This window comes from Ovis aries, chromosome 10 (genome assembly GCF_016772045.2).
Source record: "Ovis aries strain OAR_USU_Benz2616 breed Rambouillet chromosome 10, ARS-UI_Ramb_v3.0, whole genome shotgun sequence".
NCBI classification, from domain to species: Eukaryota; Metazoa; Chordata; class Mammalia; order Artiodactyla; family Bovidae; genus Ovis; species Ovis aries.
The window spans coordinates 52,750,870-52,767,825 of record NC_056063.1 but is presented as its reverse complement, the minus strand read 5'-3'; the positions used below and the strand labels follow the sequence as shown (position 1 = coordinate 52,767,825).

Here is a 16,956-nt window from a genome sequence, read left to right as displayed (position 1 = left end):
GGACCATCCAGGATTATTTTTCAATGATATTTTATCTAGGAAATGTTTTCATTATCTCCTAGCACAGTGCTTGGCACTTAGATGAATACCAAGTGTTTGTTGAATTAATAAATAAATTATTCTTTTGAGTAGAGAGTGTTCATTTTTTTTTTTAATTTCAGAACAAGATAAATCATATAGTGTTAAAAGACCTGCTTGATCCAATAAAGGAGCTGTATGAGGATGTCAGAAGAAAAGCCCTGATGAGACTGGAATACGAGGGTCTGCATAAGAGCGAAGCTATCACAACTCCTGGTGTGAGATTTTACAACGACCCCGCTGGCTATGCCATGAATAGATATGCATATTATGTCTGTTACAAATGCAGAAAGGTATGCTGCTAGTCATAGGACGAGTTTTTAAGAACCAGAGGTTACCTATGAGATTAAGAAGTTGAATTGTCACATGATGTCTAATTATTCTCATGCCTACAGTCTGAAGTTAAAAATGAAAACGTTTGGTGCTCTGCTTCCAGTAGACTTTATTTTCTTAGTTTGTTTTGGGCTTTTTTTAGAAATATATGCAAATTGTTTCCAGAACATGAAATATTTCTCTGCATGATCTCTTTCCCATCAGTATTGTTTGTTGAATCCAGTTACTTCTTAAATAGACTTCTCTTGCTTAATTAACTCTTTTGACCTTTCCCTTCTAAAAATCCTTACCTCCTCGGTTTCCAGGACGAGACTTTTCCTGGTATCTTCCTGCCTTTCTGGTGACTCCTCTTTAACTCCCTTGCAGAGTTTCTTTTTATTCAGTACTCTTACATATTGTTTCCCCAGCCATCCATTCTAGCCCAGTAATACCTCCGTGACTTTGGTGATCTGCAGACCCATGCCTTTGCCTACCTGTATTGTTCTGACCCTCCAGAATTTCTGAGGTTTAGATATAAATATCCAATTGTCTACCAGACATTCAGATTTCTCACAGATACTTCTGACTCTCTCATTCCCCAGTCTGTATTAACAAAGTCGGTTCTGCCTCTCAATCTCTTCTGAGCTTTTTTCCTTTTTCGTACATCTTCAGCATCCTGAATCATTTCCTTTGGTAATTACAGGAGGAACCTTCTCTCTGGGCTCATTGTGTGGAGCCCCTAATCCCTCCCTCCACTCCATGCTTCACACTTACAATTCCACTAGTCGATGTTGAATCTGACTGTGTCACTGTTCTGCTTACAATCCTGTAGCCCGCCCCCCGCCACACACCCCAACTCTCCAAGTCTCATCTCCCAATATGCTTCCATCTGTGCCCCATGCACCACATTACGGAACAACTTGCAGCTCCCCAAGCTGGGCCGTGTGTGCTCCCTCACTGACATCCTGTACGCCTTTCCATCCCATCCTGTAGGCCTTTCTCTTCCTGGAACGCTCTTCTCTGCCTCCTACTCTGCATCTTACTCTCACCCGTGACCCACCCATCCCCACACGCTCTGATGCGTGATCAAATCTGTCCAATCACACTTCTGGATTTGGCTCAGGTTTCTCCTCTCTAGTGTGCCCCACCCCCTCAGTGCCACCACGCCATTCTGATGTCTTGGATACATCCATCTTAACCCTTCTTATTCTGCATCACAGTGATGTTCACATGGTAAGTTCCCATGGGGGAACTTCTGTCCCACTTGGTAAGTTCCATGGGGATGAAGACAACTTTTTATAATTTCTCTATCTCCAGTAGTTACTGCTTATTAGACACCATTGGAGAATGAAGGAAGGAAGGAAGAAATCAATATATGAAAGATATGTAGTCACTCAACATAAGGAAAAGAAAATACAGATAATAAATGGCAGGCTAAATAGATGAAAGCCAAGAAGGCAGACAAATATCCACACTCGAGGAAAGACCAGTGCGTACCATTTATTTGTGAACCTTGAATTATTACAAAGAATAAAATATTATTTCTCTGTGTTAAATGTACTGGATCTCATAAATGAATATTGTGCTACCACACAGATGAGAGTCAAATGCCTAGGAAGCCAAGCCAGGAATCTCGAAAAGTGAAACAGCTGGAATAGGCCCCCAGGACAAATAAATATTTCTGAGGTCTGATTTAGCCAGTGCACGACCATTTATAACCTCTCTGTCATCAATGAAGCCTTGTCTTTCAACCTGTTTTCTAGTACATATAATAACTTTCTATTGACTCATTTATACAGAATTATGGATACAGTTTCTTTGGCTGTGAGACATGTTATATATGCAGAATGCCCCAATTATAATTTTTTGAATTTATTTTGTGCCCAAAGCAAATAAAGATAAATTACCCATTGTGATAAGTTCATATATTCAGGTGTCTGTATTAGATACTGTTGAGTTCCTGCATACAGTGTAGCTCTGTAAGTATGAGCAGTGTTCTGAAAGGAATATCTAAATTTGCCTTTCCTTTTTAAAAACTTTTATATGATCATGTTTGATTTTTTTCTTTCCCATTAACCTCAAGATTATAACTTTACACTAATATTTATTTTAGGCATATTTTTAGAGGAGTAGAAGGGAATATGGTATTTAATATTTCAAAAAGGAAAAACTATTCAAACTTTGCCTTGGAAAAGCATAGTTTCTCTTTACTACTTAATATCCTGCTCTTGATATTTACTTGGAGTACTATCCATTCTTTTGTTATTTTGCTATCACAGTTCAGTCTTTGAACTTCCTACGGTAAGCATGAGTCCATTCCAGAATTGCAGAAACCGTATTTCTTGTCCTGATCTGTTTCTTACAGCGGCATCCTGTAGAGGTGTCCGCTCGGCATTGCAAGGGAATGTCTGACGGACAGTGACATTTGCGGAGGCCTCTCGATTTCACTCCCACCACAGCCACACTGAGGCTCCCATGGCAGAGTTCTCTGTTTGCTGCTGTAACCTAAGTGTCTTCCCTCCTTAGGCGTACTTTGGCGGTGAAGCTCGCTGTGATGCTGAGGCTGGACAAGGCGATGATTATGATCCCAGAGAACTCATTTGTGGTGCCTGTTCTGATGTGTCCAGGGCTCAGGTGGGAGAACATTTCATTAGAAGGAACAGTTTAGAAATGTTAAACATCTGTTTTTTTAGACTACTACTACTACTAAGTCACTTCAGTCATGTCCGACTCTGTGCGACCCCATAGATGGCAGCCCACCAGGCTCCCTCGTCCCTGGGATTCTCCAGGCAAGAATACTGGAGTGGGTTGCCATTTCCTTCTCCAGTGTATGAAAGTGAAAAGTCAAAAGTGAAAGTGAAGTCGCTCAGTCGTGTCTGACCCTTGGCAACCCCATGGACTGCAGCCTTCCAGGCTTCTGTGTCCATGGGATTTTCCAGGCAAAAGTACTGGAGTGGCGTGCCATTGCCTCTTTAGACTACTAATATAGTAATCATGGGGATGGTATAATAGGCTTCTTCCCCAGTATTTTCTGAGATTTATAGGGCAGAGTATAATTTTCCAGATCATCTTGTATATATTATCTCTTTTGGATGGTATTGGTATTTGCATTTTATAATTTTGTGTCCCATAAAATAATCACCATGTATCAACAAGTAATAAATTTTACTTATTTCGTTTTCTTAAACCTGCAGGCACACTTTTAGGATTTTCTCCATTTCAATGAAATCTTAACAGTACATCTCTGAGAATGAGAGATAAAAGAAATATTAATAAGTTTCAATTTTGTTGACCAAGAAGCATTCACAGAAAAATTATATGGATAGCTTATTAAATAAGTTGGTTATTATGGAGCTGGGATTTAAACTTGGGACTTCGTCCAAACCTTTTGGGCCAAGCCACACATTTATTCAGTGTTTTAATGTATGTATCATCCAGTTTTCAGTCAGTTTTGAGAGCTGTGTACGCTCTCAAAGCATGAATTCATGAGCTATGTATATGATTATATTAAGTGCAGTTAAAATAGACTCACCATAATCTTGCGTTTCTTTTCTTTCGCTGTAGATGTGTCCAAAACACGGCACAGACTTTTTGGAGTATAAGTGTCGCTACTGCTGCTCAGTAGCTGTCTTTTTCTGTTTTGGAACAACACATTTCTGTAATGCTTGTCATGATGATTTTCAGAGAATGACTAGTATTCCTAAGGAAGAACTTCCACACTGTCCTGCAGGTATGCTTTCAGTATTTATAAATACGGTTATGATGCACATGGTCTCTCGTTTTATTTAATGATCCCACGAGAACACTTTGTTTCAAGTGGCAGAAATCCAGTTCAGACTGTCCTAAACAAAGGGAATTCCTCAGCTCTTGCAAGCTTCCGACTTTCTGAGTGAAGTAGACAGATGACCATCAGGAGCGAGGGGCTCAGAGCATGGGGACTGAGAAGGAAGACAGCTAAGAATTAGCAGAAGGATTGCTGCTCAGTACTAAAGTGCCGTGAGAGGTTTGAAATTATTAATTGATAATAGAACCATTTAAAAGGATTTGGGGGAGGGGGAGTCACACATGTGCCTTTATTGTGAGCAGCTATGAATTTTTTTTGTTTTTAAATGAAGTCTGGAATCAGCACCATAAAGTGGACGAGTGATTTAATAATCTAGAATGGCTGGGAATCGGCAGCAAAGTGAATGAGCATCAGAGAGCCAAGGGAATTAAAGAAGCCACTGAGAAGACAGGGGAAATGATGGTCTTTGGAGGTCAGGCTGAGAGAAAATGAATGTGAAACCAAAAGGAGACTGAAAAAGTCAGAAGAGGTCGGGAGGCTAGTGATCGCAGTAAGGTGGAATACCAGGCTGAACAGAAGCGAGAGCAGCGGAAGGGGAGTTAAAACGTGAACATAGAGGAGACAGATCTAGATCTGGTGAAAGTACACACAGAAACACACACACCACATACACCACATACGCCAGTGTTGTTAAAGCTGGGAAGGGAAACGCACACTCGCATCCGTTGCTTATCAGCATGCAAATGGCAGAACCCTGAGGTCCCTTTCAAAGTTGCAGATTTATCTACCCTTCAGTGATCCCACTTCTGGGGATACACATGTGAGAAAAATACTGAAGAGCAGATACAAAGGGTTATTCATTACATCCTTGTTTATAATAATAATACAAATCTGTAAACAGTGCAAGTATCCAATAAGAGGTTGGTTAAACGCTAGTTACTGTGCTCTATTAAAAAATGAAAGGGACTGAGGATGGAGTTTCTATGTACTGAAATGAAAAGATCTGTAGGAGAGGCTATTAAATGAAAAATCAGAGCAATGTGCATAGTATGCTGCTTTTTGTAAGAAGCAGGGAAATGAAAAGATATATTCTATTTGCATTTAAAAAGCACTGGAAAAAGTCATAAACTAATAAAATTAACTATTGCGGGAAATAGGAAAAATTGGCTAAAAATGGGGCAAAGGTGACTTCTTTTTGTGTGTAATTTTTAAAGTATTTTTATTTTTAAACCATGTGAAATATATTATCTATTCCAAAACAAAGATAATAAGATGAGTAGGGTTTGTTTGGGTTTTTTTTAAGTATGGCTACTCTAAAAACTTCTTTTTTAAAAAAAAAAAACAGTAGAAGTACTTTATGATTTTGGAAGAAGCAGGATGAGAATAATGTGAGACTAGAGTGTTTAGGGTAATGGTTATGATAAACAGGAGGGGAAGTGTTGAGCTAAAGTCAACGGAAGAAGGGTGTGAAAAGGGGACAGTGTTGTATGGACAAGGACAAGAGTCCAGATTAAGAAGTTGAAGAGAATCTCTCTGTCTATCCATTCCTTTCTAGAAAATTTATTGACTGCCTTGTTGGTACCAGGGAACTTAGTCTTCACAGCACTTGTGAGTTAAGTATTGATGAGGGCCTAAGAGTCAGAAATATTATGTTAACTTTGCCTCAGTTTCCTTATCTGTAAAATGGGATATTTTCTGCCTCTGTGGCTCTTAGAGAATTAAGTGGATTGCTGTATTTGAACACCGCCTCAACAGTAAGCACACAAACCTCTGCAAATGTTTTTACTTTCATTTTGATTTTAATATTCTTATTTTATTACCATCACATTAGATTTGTGTGTGTGTGTTTTAATTATATTCTTTTGCCTCCTTCAAAACGTATACAGGTCCCAAAGGCAAACAGTTAGAAGGAACTGAATGTCCTCTCCATGTTGTTCATCCTCCCACTGGAGAAGAGTTTGCTCTGGGTTGTGGAGTGTGCAGAAATGCTCACACTTTTTAGAACACTCAGATTCCTTTGTCTACAGAGAGAGAAGTTGCCTTCATCTCCCAAGCGGATGTGGTGAAGTTTAAACTCTGCTCAGGATAAGGACGGGACCATTTTTACATCCATAAAAATAAACCATTCACAGTGCAAGAAGGATGCCAAATACCATGTACATAATTCTTGCTATGGAAAGTTTCCCCATTGTTTCAGTTTATCTTCTTTTGAACCAAGACATCAAACTTGTGAGGTGTTTGCATGTGGCCATTATCGTCATTGGCCTGTGAAGCATTGGACATTTATAGATAATTGATATCAAAGAATTGCCATGCCCATGGACTAAGAATGATGCTGGCTTTCAAGCAAAAAAAAGAAAAATAATCATTGTTTATTGTATACTGCCTTTTTGTAATCCTGTACAATTGCATCACGGGTGGGGATAAAAAGAGGAATATTCTGTTTTATTTCCTAGACTGTTATTTAAAAAACAAAATGTGTTAGGATGGCATATAAATGTAATAAGTATCACTGTATATAAAGATATCAATGTTTGTCCTGTATAAGAATTACTAAATTACAAATGCAGTTTCATTTAAACTTCTAGGTTAAGTTTGAGCCTGAAATTTTAATGAAGTGCAATACTGAGTGTGCCTCATTATCTCGCAGCTGTAAACATATTGGAATGTACATGTCAATAAACCACTGTACATTTTTATACAGTGATAAAGTCTATCAAGTGTGTATAGTGTTAAATTGGGAAAGACAGTCTAAATACCTAAGGTCTACAACCTCTATCCAGTTTTCCTTGGAAAGGAATTTACTAACATAGCACAAATCATAACTTTTATAACTTTTAGGGAAAATAAGAGTAGTAATGAAGTACAGTGCTGGAATCTTAACTAAACACTGGAGGGAGAGATGGATGGACGGATGGATAGATAAATAGATATAAATGGACATATGCCAGAGATAGAAGAAAACATTTAGGAAATTGACCAACCTCCACTTTCTTAACCAGTATCTTTTGAACTTTTATAACATGATCAACAAAAATCACTAGTTTGTTTTTATTACAGACTGTGTGTTTTGGTAGATCGTTTTTTACAGTTAAATCAGATTATATTTATTTTATGAGACCAAGAAAAGTTTTGATCAGTTTTGTTCTAAATTCCTGCTGTTGAAAATATATAATTTATTAGTATCCATTATTTTAATGCCATTTGTTAAGCATTCATGAGAAATTTTAAATAATCTTTGCCTTGAGGGAACTTAAAATATAAAGAAAAGATCAAGTCTGAGCACAGATAATTAATTAGAGAATCTTGTAATAAATCACATAAAAATTTCCAAGGCAGATGCTTCAGGGTTTAGGAAAGATTGTTGGTGGTGGTATTTTGTTTTTGTTATTTTTGTTGTTGCGAGTGGGGTTAGCTAAGAGGCCCTTTAAGCTGCCTCTTGAAAAATAAATAGCATATCAAAGGCGGAGATGTAGAGAAAGGCCTGGGGAAAAAAGTAGGTGCACAGAAAATTCTAGAATGTGATAGAACAGTGTGAGTAGTCAAACTTTTCTGGTGTTCAAAACCTTACTGCAAAAAAACAAACAAAAAAAAGAATCTGAAGATTACAAAAACTGAAAGTGAAAGTCACTCAGTCCCGTCTGACTCTTTGCAACCCCAGGGACGATACAGACCATGGAATTCTCCAGGCCAGAATACTGGAATGGGTAGCCTTTCCCTTCTCCAGGGAGCTTTCCAATCCAGGGATCAAACCTAGGTGTCTCACAAAGACTGGTGTGATGCAGTTCATGCAGGGAGGGGCTTGCTGAGCCAGAATGAACTTTGAAATGGTACAAAATTCCCCTTTCATCTAAATAAGGTACGTCTGAACCATCCCTGAAAAAGTAATGACAATACTTTCTTTCAAAATCTCTCAGGAGAAGGACATTATGCAAACTTTATTTGTATTAGTGACAGTGCCCCAGAGTTGCAAGCCACATTTAATTGCCCAGTGTGTTCAAAAGTGAGGGGAGTAATTTGTTGTTACTGAGGGCATTTCTGGTGGTCCCAAGTCAAACCAAAAGGGTTGCAGGCAGGACTAGTTCAATTTCAACTTTCAGAATACTTTGGATTAATCATTCTGGAAGAAACCCTGATACCTGAAGAAGAAAAGGATGCTGAATGCATTCACATGTTACTAAGCCCTCCCAGTTTGTCTTTGACAAAGGGCCAGATGGAACTCTCTCCCTAAATTCAAAAAGATTCCAGAACCTTCAGGGCAACACAGCCGTTTTCTTCAAGAGTCATTCTGCCCTGCTGATGTTGGGCAACAGGTATCAGGAAGGGACAACGGTGACACTGCTCCCAGACAGCCCCGCAGCCTGGCTTCCACCTCAGCAAAGCTCTCCCTCTCCCTCCTTTCCCAGCCCTGCCTTCCACAGTAATCCTGTCCCACTCCCAGGCCTGTGGGAGGATTCTGAGGGCACAGGCTCAGGACTGGCTTTCAGAGTTTCCAGAAAGCACAAGTAGGTCAGAGACAGAAGCAGTTCCTAGGTTCACCCTAGAAAACCAGATGTGATGAGGCTGTGGTGAACACATCTGACTTAAACTCATCAGCCACAGGAATGAAACTTAAGAATGCCACACAGATAGGAGGCGTCACAGACACTTGAGAACTGTAATCTGTATAAGTAGGAAGAGGGAAGGAAAACCATGGAACTGGCTTGACTGGCATGAGCCGTCTCAAGTGAATACTGCTGTTAATAGCAAGGATAAAAACAGCAAAGCCCTGAAACATTCTCTCAGTGACTCCAGTTTCTCTCTGTTTTTGAGGAAACTACTTTTAGTCGTATTCCAGACGTCGCAAAACCAGAAAAGCATTTTATGAATAAGTACGTTCTGACTAAGCACAGAAGGCCGATGGGTCGGCCATACACTTGGCTCAAGCATACTGTGCCCCCGGGTTTCAGATGCTGTGCACGGAACACACCAGGCAGGAAACGGCAGAATCATGAGAGTGAGTGTTGGAGCGTCTGGAAATAAACTCTTTTTCTGTTATATTTTCAGACCTGGAAAAAGCCAGTTTTCTTAAGCAGCTTTCTGGCCAGTCTCTTTAGGTCTAAAAATTCCTTATTCTATCAGTAAGCATTTTTGAAAAATATATGCAGTTCTCTATTAACTTTTCACATACAGTGATTACTTATTCTCCTTCTTTTTCAGCTTTTTTCAGCCCGACATCTCTCTCTGGCCACTCTGTCACTGAATTCCACCATTACCTAGTCACACGTGTTTCTGACGGTGGTGATAGGATGGAAAAGTAACCACTCCTTTTCCTGAGAACTGCCAACAGTACAACCACAGTCAGAGGACTTGGGTTCAAGTCGAGTCAGCCTCGGTTTTGACTGTGTTACCTTAAGTCAGTCACTAATTCCTCTTGGTCATAGCTTCTCAGAAGTAATAATATCTAATCTCAGTCAGTTGAGAAAGCGTTCACAAAAGTGCTTTAACCCACACAAAGTATTATTCGAAAGTGAAGAGCAAAGAAGAACATTTATTCAACACCTCCTCAACAGCAGGCATTAAATTCTAAGCATTTTATTTAATCCTTCCAGCAGCTCCATTGCTTCCCCCAAAAGAGCTGCTAAGCAGACAACTGAGTAGGTAAAACATTAATCTCATTTCAGCAGATGGTTTTAATCTCATTTCAGCGGCTTAAAGAAGTTAAAGAACTTGCATTCGGTTTCAGCTAGTCTAATACAGATTTGGCTGGACAAAAACCTGAGAGGTGAATCCAGATCTTACTGTTTTGTTATGATTTGTCCAACTCTCTGCGACCCCATGGACTACATACAGCAAGCCAGGCTTGCCTGTTCTCCACTATCTCCCGAGTTTGCTCAAACTTCCTACCCCATCATACTATTACTATAACATTACCAGCTGCTCTGATGAAAAGAAGTAATATGAAGTGGTAACTGGAAACCAGTAAAATGGGCAAGAGTCAAAAGGGAACAAAACAGCCTTTGCCTCCAGGACAGTGCAAGGTAGATCTGGAAGGACCCGGCTCCCATCTCCTTCTGGGATGGGGGGGCAGGGGGCGGGGGCGTGGGGGTGTTGCGGGGGAGGGGCCAACAGCCTGTACCTGCCCCTCCTAGGAGATCTACCGCAGCACAGCATTTGGTCCAAAGCCACCCTCTTCCCCTGCAGCCCTGGCCAGTGAAAGACAGAACATGGCAGGGTACAGGGCCAGGCCATTTCTGCCTAAAGAATCGCTCTTTTCTGGGCCATCTTTTTTTTTTTTTTTTTAATTTATTTGACTGTGCTAGGTCTTTGTTGCAGCACTTGGGCCCTTCGTTGCTGCAAGCAGGCTTTCTCTAGTTGCAGCAAGCCGGGGCTAGTCTCAGGGCAGGTAGGCTCAGTAGCTGTGGCTCATGGGCTTAGTTGCCCCACAGCAGGTGGGATCCTAGTTCCTAGATCAGGGATCGAACCTGTGTCCCCCACACTGGCAGGCGGATTCTTAACCACTGGGCCACCAGGGAAGTCCCTTTCCTGGGGCCATCTGTATACCAGCACTTGGGCTAGCCTAGCGGAGGGAGATTCCTACAGGCCTGCTGCAATCAGAGGCTTTTCCTGCCCCACACTCCTCCCTGTCCTTTCATAGATGCCAACCTGCACGGCAGTCTGAAAGCTCTCCCTGCCCCCTCGGGCTCCCCCACCCGTTGGTCTGTCATAGGCAGCCCCCAACACAGATTCTTTGCCCTTCTAACGTTATCCTGGCATCCGCCTCCTAGAGGACTTCGCTGACTGACACAGAAGGATAACATATTTTAAATGACTTATGGCTGCTTCACTTCACAAGCGACATAAGGTAACTTAGAAAAAAAAATACATAGACTATAACAGAGATACTGGGTGGAGTTACACTGAAGACAGATTATGAAAGAAAATCAAAGCCAAGATTAGAGGAGAGTATGCAGTAAGTAACCATGCAGTCTCCCAACACGGCTTGAGAGGAGGCCATCAACTGCACAGTACATTTGTTAGCTAACGAAGCATGAAAAGAAACATGTCCAGTCACTACTTACAATGTCCATTTCCTCAAAAAGAGCAGGGATGGATAAGTTTTGACAAGCATAAGTGAACAAGGCATTTCAGGGAGAGAGTGTGGTGACAGCTATGGCGTTGATGTGTTCCTTGAGGAGGAAGTAAGCTGTTTTGCTTCATTATGTCATTTAATAAATAGCTGAGCACCTGTTCTATATCCACACTTGACAGGACATGCTCACGAGGCTGTGTTCCCACTTGCTTGGTAACCGTGACTTACACGTAGAGAGTGCCTGGGAAGTGAAATGTACAAGTTAGTTAATACGTGCGGCGCTGGGCCAGCTCCTAAGGATGAGACAGTTGCGGAAGTGAAATGTACAAGTTAGTTAATACGTGCAGCGCTGGGCCAGCTCCTACGGACAAGACAGTTGCAGAACAAAAATAGAGAACATGTGAGTAGCACAACATTATGAACGGTAATCAAAGTTTGCTAATAATAAAAGAGAGCATTTGTTGAAGGCTTACAGTGGCCAGTCACTGTGCAGTGCTTGAGTGTCGTGCACAGAATCTGCTTCAGCTTTGTCGCTCAGTTGTGTCCGACTCTGTCAAAGCTCAGGGCTGCTGGTATGATCTGGATCCTCTGGTTCATATCAAACTCACCTATGAAAGCCCTCTTGTCCCTCTCTGATTCACCTCTTAGAATTCTTCCTCCCCTGCAATGTAGATCTTCCCATCTACTCCCCAGGACAGGTTTATTATACGTGCAACATGGCTGAAGTCCAGCTTGCTACACCGAAGTCCTGTCCTGTCATGCTCTTTCACTCTTTGAAGAAATATATATTGAGCAAGGAACTCTTCCAGGAGCCTAGGATCTGCAAGTCAGCCAGACTAAGACTCACGGTGTTTATTATATCTGAGTGGGATGTTACACAACAGACGCGCAAAATATAATTTGCCAGGAGGTGATATGTGCTGTGAAAGAGGCAAAGGAGGTCAAGGGGGCTCCAGAGTTGTTTTCACTGTTTCATCCTAGTTTTATTTATTTTTTTGGTTTTGGGAGTTCATTGTTGAATTTGATTAACTAATATTTCTTTCTGAATTTTTGTACTTATAAGAGAAATGGTGCTTCAGTTTTCCTTTCTTTGGGAATCATGAATATACTAGCTTCATAAAATGACCTGGGCAGCTTTTCCTCTTTATGCTTTTTTCTCAGACAACTTGCAGCAGGACTAACTCTTACTTGGAAGTCTGGCAGGGCTCACATGTAATTCCATCTGTGTGTGTTTGTGTGCTCAGTTGTTCAGTTCTGTCTGACTCTTTGTGACCCCATGGACTGGAGCCTGCTAGGCCCCTCTGTCCGTGGGATTTCCCAGGCAAGAATACTGGAATCTAGTTATTTGGAAGGAAAGGGCTTTGCTAATTACATCAATGTTTATTGATCTATTCAAGTTCTCTACTTCTTCCTGTCAATTTTGGCATTTTATATTTTTCTAGACTTTGTTTCAGCTAGGCTTTCTATTTTATTAGCTAATAATTATTTACAACATACTTTATTATTTTGAATACCTATAGTGGCTACATTCGGAGAAGACAATGTCACCCCACTCCAGTACTCTTGCCTGGAAAATCCCATGGATGGAGGAGCCTGGAAGGCTGCAGTCCATGGGGTCGCTGAGGGTCAAACACAACTGAGTGACTTCACTTTCACTTTTCACTTTCATGCACTGGAGAAGGAAATGGCAACCCACTCCAGTGTTCTTGCCTAGAGAATCCCAGGGACAGCGGAGCCTGGTGGGCTGCTGTCTATGGGGTCACACAGAGTCGGACACGACTGAAGTGACTTAGCAGCAGTAGCAGTAGCAGTAGCAGTGGCTACATTAATATGTGTTCCCCCTTTAAAAAATCCTGTATTTTGCTAATTTGCAACATTTTCTTAATCAGTCTGACTAGAGTTGTATCTACCTTATTAACTTTTATTTGCATGCTTCCTTGTCCTCCACCAGCTCCTGGAGTTTGCTCAAACTCATGTCCATTGAGTCGGTGGTGCCATCCAACTATCTCATCCTCTGTCATCCCTTTCTCCTCCGGCCCTCAATCTTTCCCAGCATCTGGATCTTTTTCAATGAGTCGGTTCTTCACATCAGGTGGCCAAAGTATTGAAGCTACAGCTTTAGCATCAGTCCTTCCAGTTGAGTATTCAGGGTTGATTTCCTTTAGGATTGACTCGCTTGATCTCTTTGCAGTCCAAGGGATTTTCAAGTCTTCTCCAGCACCACAGTTCAAAAGCATCAATTCTTCAGCACTCAGCTTTCTTTATGGTCCAACTTTCAGATCTGTACATGACTACTGGAAAAGCTACAGCTTTGATTACAGGGATCTTTGTCAGCAAAATAATGATTCTGCTTTTTAATATGCCGTCTAGGTTTGTCACAGCTTTTCTTCCTTATTTTTTCCCTGTCTTGTCTTTATTATTTATTTCTCTTCCAGTTATCTACTACAGTATGACGAACCACTCATTACTTTCTGATTGAAACAGTTGTTTATTATTGTCTGTTGGCGTTCGCTAAGCGTTGCCCTGATCTTGGGTGGCCTTGGCCTGCAGCAGCTTGGAGTGGGACCTGGGTTCTTAGCCAGGGATTGAGGTCGGGTCATGGTGGTGAAAGCAGCAGGGCCTAGCCACTAGGCCAGTGGTCAGTGACAAGGGCTCTGACCCTTTGGCTTTGCAGAAAAGAATTTCCACAAAGACGGAAAGTAGTGAAGCAAGTATACAGTACATGGGGATAGGCACATGGGCAGACTCAGAGGGAGAGTCCCTGAACTGCGCCCTTGTGGCAGATTGAATCACTTTTACAGGGTATTTCTTCCTGGCTTCCTTTGGCCAGTCATTTTGATTTACCGGGTTCACAGTCCATATTTAGTGTATCTCAGGATCCTCCCACATGAGCACGGGCATCTTTTAGCTAAACTAGATTCTACCAAAGAGGCTGTGGGAGCCTGGCATTAGTGAGCACCACTGCTCTTTGGCCTCCAAGGAGTCTTTCTGTGCATGTATGGTCCGGGAGGTCTCCTTACTTCGGAAAGGAGAAGTATGTGGTCTGAGCAGGGCCCAGCCTCCTCCCTTAATTGCCCTGCTGTTCTTGTCTTGGAGTTTCAGTCGATAGAGAATGAATCTCCAATTGCTTTATCCTGGGGAGTCCCATCTTCCTCCGGCCTCAGCCCCATGAAGCTTTGTTCTCTCCCATTTTGGTGGCTAGTTCTAGCACACTGACCAAAGAATAAGCATTGACTTGGAGATATTGATTTTGAAGACAGATTTGAGGCAATTAGAAAGGCTTCAGTACAGAAAAATAAAAATAAAATAGAGGGAAAGTTAGGAAATAGAGAGAGATGAGAGGCAAACCTCCATGCAGACATATCCCAAATAATATATGTAGATAGTCTCACCTCAGGAGATGGAACATAACTTTCTCCAACCTTTTAGTGTGAGGTGAATGCAGAGACTTCCTCCCAAAAAGGATAGTCTGGAAAGGGAGAAAAAAAAAATTTACATTTCTTGACTTAAAAAAAAGCACAATGGGAAAGTTGCAAGTTAAGCTTCATTTGGGGGAAAATGAGGACTGCAGCCTAGGAGACAACACCTCAGATAGCTCTGAGAAACTGCTCCAAAGAGGAGAAGGTCAGTATATATGTGATTTTGGTGAAGGGAGAGTACATGCAATCAAGCACGTATTTTTTCCAGAAGGTTCCTGCTAGTCTGGTGAAGCTTTCTGCTGGTCACAAGGAGCAGCCATCACCATGAAAAATTTTAGTGCTGTTCTAGACAAGAGGGGGCTTCCCAGATGACTCCCGTGGTAAAGAATCTGCCTGCCAGTGCAGAAGATACAAGAACTGTAGGTTTGATCCCTGGGTCGGGAAGATCCCCTGGAGGCGGGCATGGCATCCCACTCCAGTATTCTTGCCTGGAGTATCCCATGGACAGAGGAGCCTGGCAGGCTACAGTCCATAGGGTATCAAAGAGTCAGACATGACTGAAGTGACTTCACACGCATGTATATTAGATATAAGGAGGTATAAGAATTGGGCTCATAAAATCAGTTCCTGAAAATATCCGAAGACCTGTTATGCCAGATTTTCCCCAGAGCACAGAGTGCCTCATTTCTGTTCTCCACCCTGACTCATTTCAGAGGGTCTTGAAAATCAGCAGCTGCAGCAGCACATGATTTAATCCTGGTAGAGACAGATGGCAAGTGCCAGTTTGTAGTTGATCTCAAACTCTGATGAATGTTAGCCTCAATAGAGAGAAATCCTTTGAGAGTATGTATCCTTGATATGATACGATGACAGTGATACTTTATTCATGTGTGTCCTTCCTCTGAAATACTCATAACCTCAGTCTGACCATGAATGAGAAAACAAGAGGCAGACCCCAGTTGAGGAACATTCTACAAAAGTCTGGAACAGTGCTCCTAAAAACTGTGAAGGTCATCGAAACAAAGAATTATGAGATGGTATTGAAAGAACTACTCAACATAACCTAACCTAACCTGATCATCCCAGCAGATGGGTTACACTATCTGCAGAGAATTTAAAAACAATAATAAATCTGACTCTTTGTTGGTTTGTTTTTTATTACCGCTTGTACCAACAATCCTAAACTGGGTTGGTAACAAAATATTCTTCCTTGCTGGACCAGATTACTCAACAGCCACCCTCTCCCTTCCCCAGACAGTGTCACCGATCTTGAAAAACAGAACTGAAAATTTTAAGTATTGACTAATTTTGTATCTATTTATGGCTATGCTGGGTCTTCCTTGTACGCAGGATTTTCTCTAGTAGTAGCAAGTGAGGGCCCCCTCTAGCTGTGGTGTGAGGGCCTCTTATTGCGGTGGTTTCTCTTGTGGAACACAGGCTCTCAGGCGCACCCCTGGTTTCAGAAGTTGGAGACTAGAGCACAGGCTCAATACCTGTGGCACAAGGGCTTAGCTGCTCTGCAGCACGTGGGATCTTCCCAGAACAGGGCTTGTACCTGTGTTTCCCGCAATGGCAGCAAGATTCTTCACCACTGAGGCACCAGGGAAGCCCTCGACTAGTTTTAAAATAAGCACAAGTTGCTTTTTGCAAAAAGGGAAAATAAAATTTTTAAATAACAGTAACAGGGAAGGAAAGGAAGCATTAGATATTGGTAAAGTGAGCCAAGGTCCCACCCTTGTCTTTAGGGAGAGAAGAGACTGTCTTGAGGCTTTAAAAGGGGGCTACAATTGGAGTATGAACGTTTTAATGAGATACAGTGTTTACTAGTTATGTTGACTGGTTTAATGTGTTTTGCTGATCGTTTATTCTGTTAAAGTAAGTTTAAATAAATATGTCTGTATTTGACTTGTGTTTCTTCTTGTAACTATTATCATTGCCCTTCTTCCTCTTGTCCTTCCTCATCCAGTCAAGGAGGAACCTAAAAAGCGTTGCAGTGCAGGTCCAGACACATTATTTTGTTGCTAGACTTTGTTCCCTTTGACTGTTGATCTGATGGCCAGGCCTTAACAGAAAAACAGTGGCATTTTCCCACAATGACTCTCACCATACTTTTACCCACGCCTTCCTAGCTCAAGTTTAGGGGGAGTAGAAGAGTGCTGGGATGCCTGGTTTTCACTGTCTTCTAGTCTCTTACACACCGGGCAGATCTTTGACAAGACATCTATGATGAAAAATTATTTTTGAGGGGAATGGGGATGGTGCATGATTCAAGTTAGATTTTGCACCTAAGG

General features: G+C 41.6%; 1 protein-coding gene and 1 long non-coding RNA gene across 32 annotated transcripts in view; one reads left to right on the top strand and one right to left on the bottom strand.

Moving 5' to 3' along the window:
- MYCBP2 (MYC binding protein 2) overlaps positions 1-6,890 on the top strand; it is a 271,324-nt gene extending 264,434 nt beyond the window's left edge. For 30 of the 31 annotated variants that reach the window (XM_060394149.1, XM_060394144.1, XM_060394130.1 and 27 more), the window contains 4 exons: positions 162-371; positions 2,917-3,024; positions 3,955-4,120; positions 6,061-6,890. In XM_060394149.1, the coding sequence (XP_060250132.1) occupies positions 162-371; positions 2,917-3,024; positions 3,955-4,120; positions 6,061-6,176 (600 nt within the window). In that variant the 3' untranslated portion in view covers positions 6,177-6,890. Of the gene's footprint in view, positions 1-161; positions 372-2,916; positions 3,025-3,584 lie in introns of all 31 variants that reach the window. The other variant, XM_060394139.1, reaches the window with a different exon arrangement.
- Positions 5,514-14,717, bottom strand: LOC132657260 (uncharacterized). The gene is made up of 2 exons (XR_009595141.1): positions 14,639-14,717; positions 5,514-11,487 (listed from the first exon to the last, which is right to left on the bottom strand). It is a non-coding gene; the product is annotated as an uncharacterized LOC132657260 (long non-coding RNA).
- Positions 14,718-16,956: the final 2,239 nt, after the last annotated feature.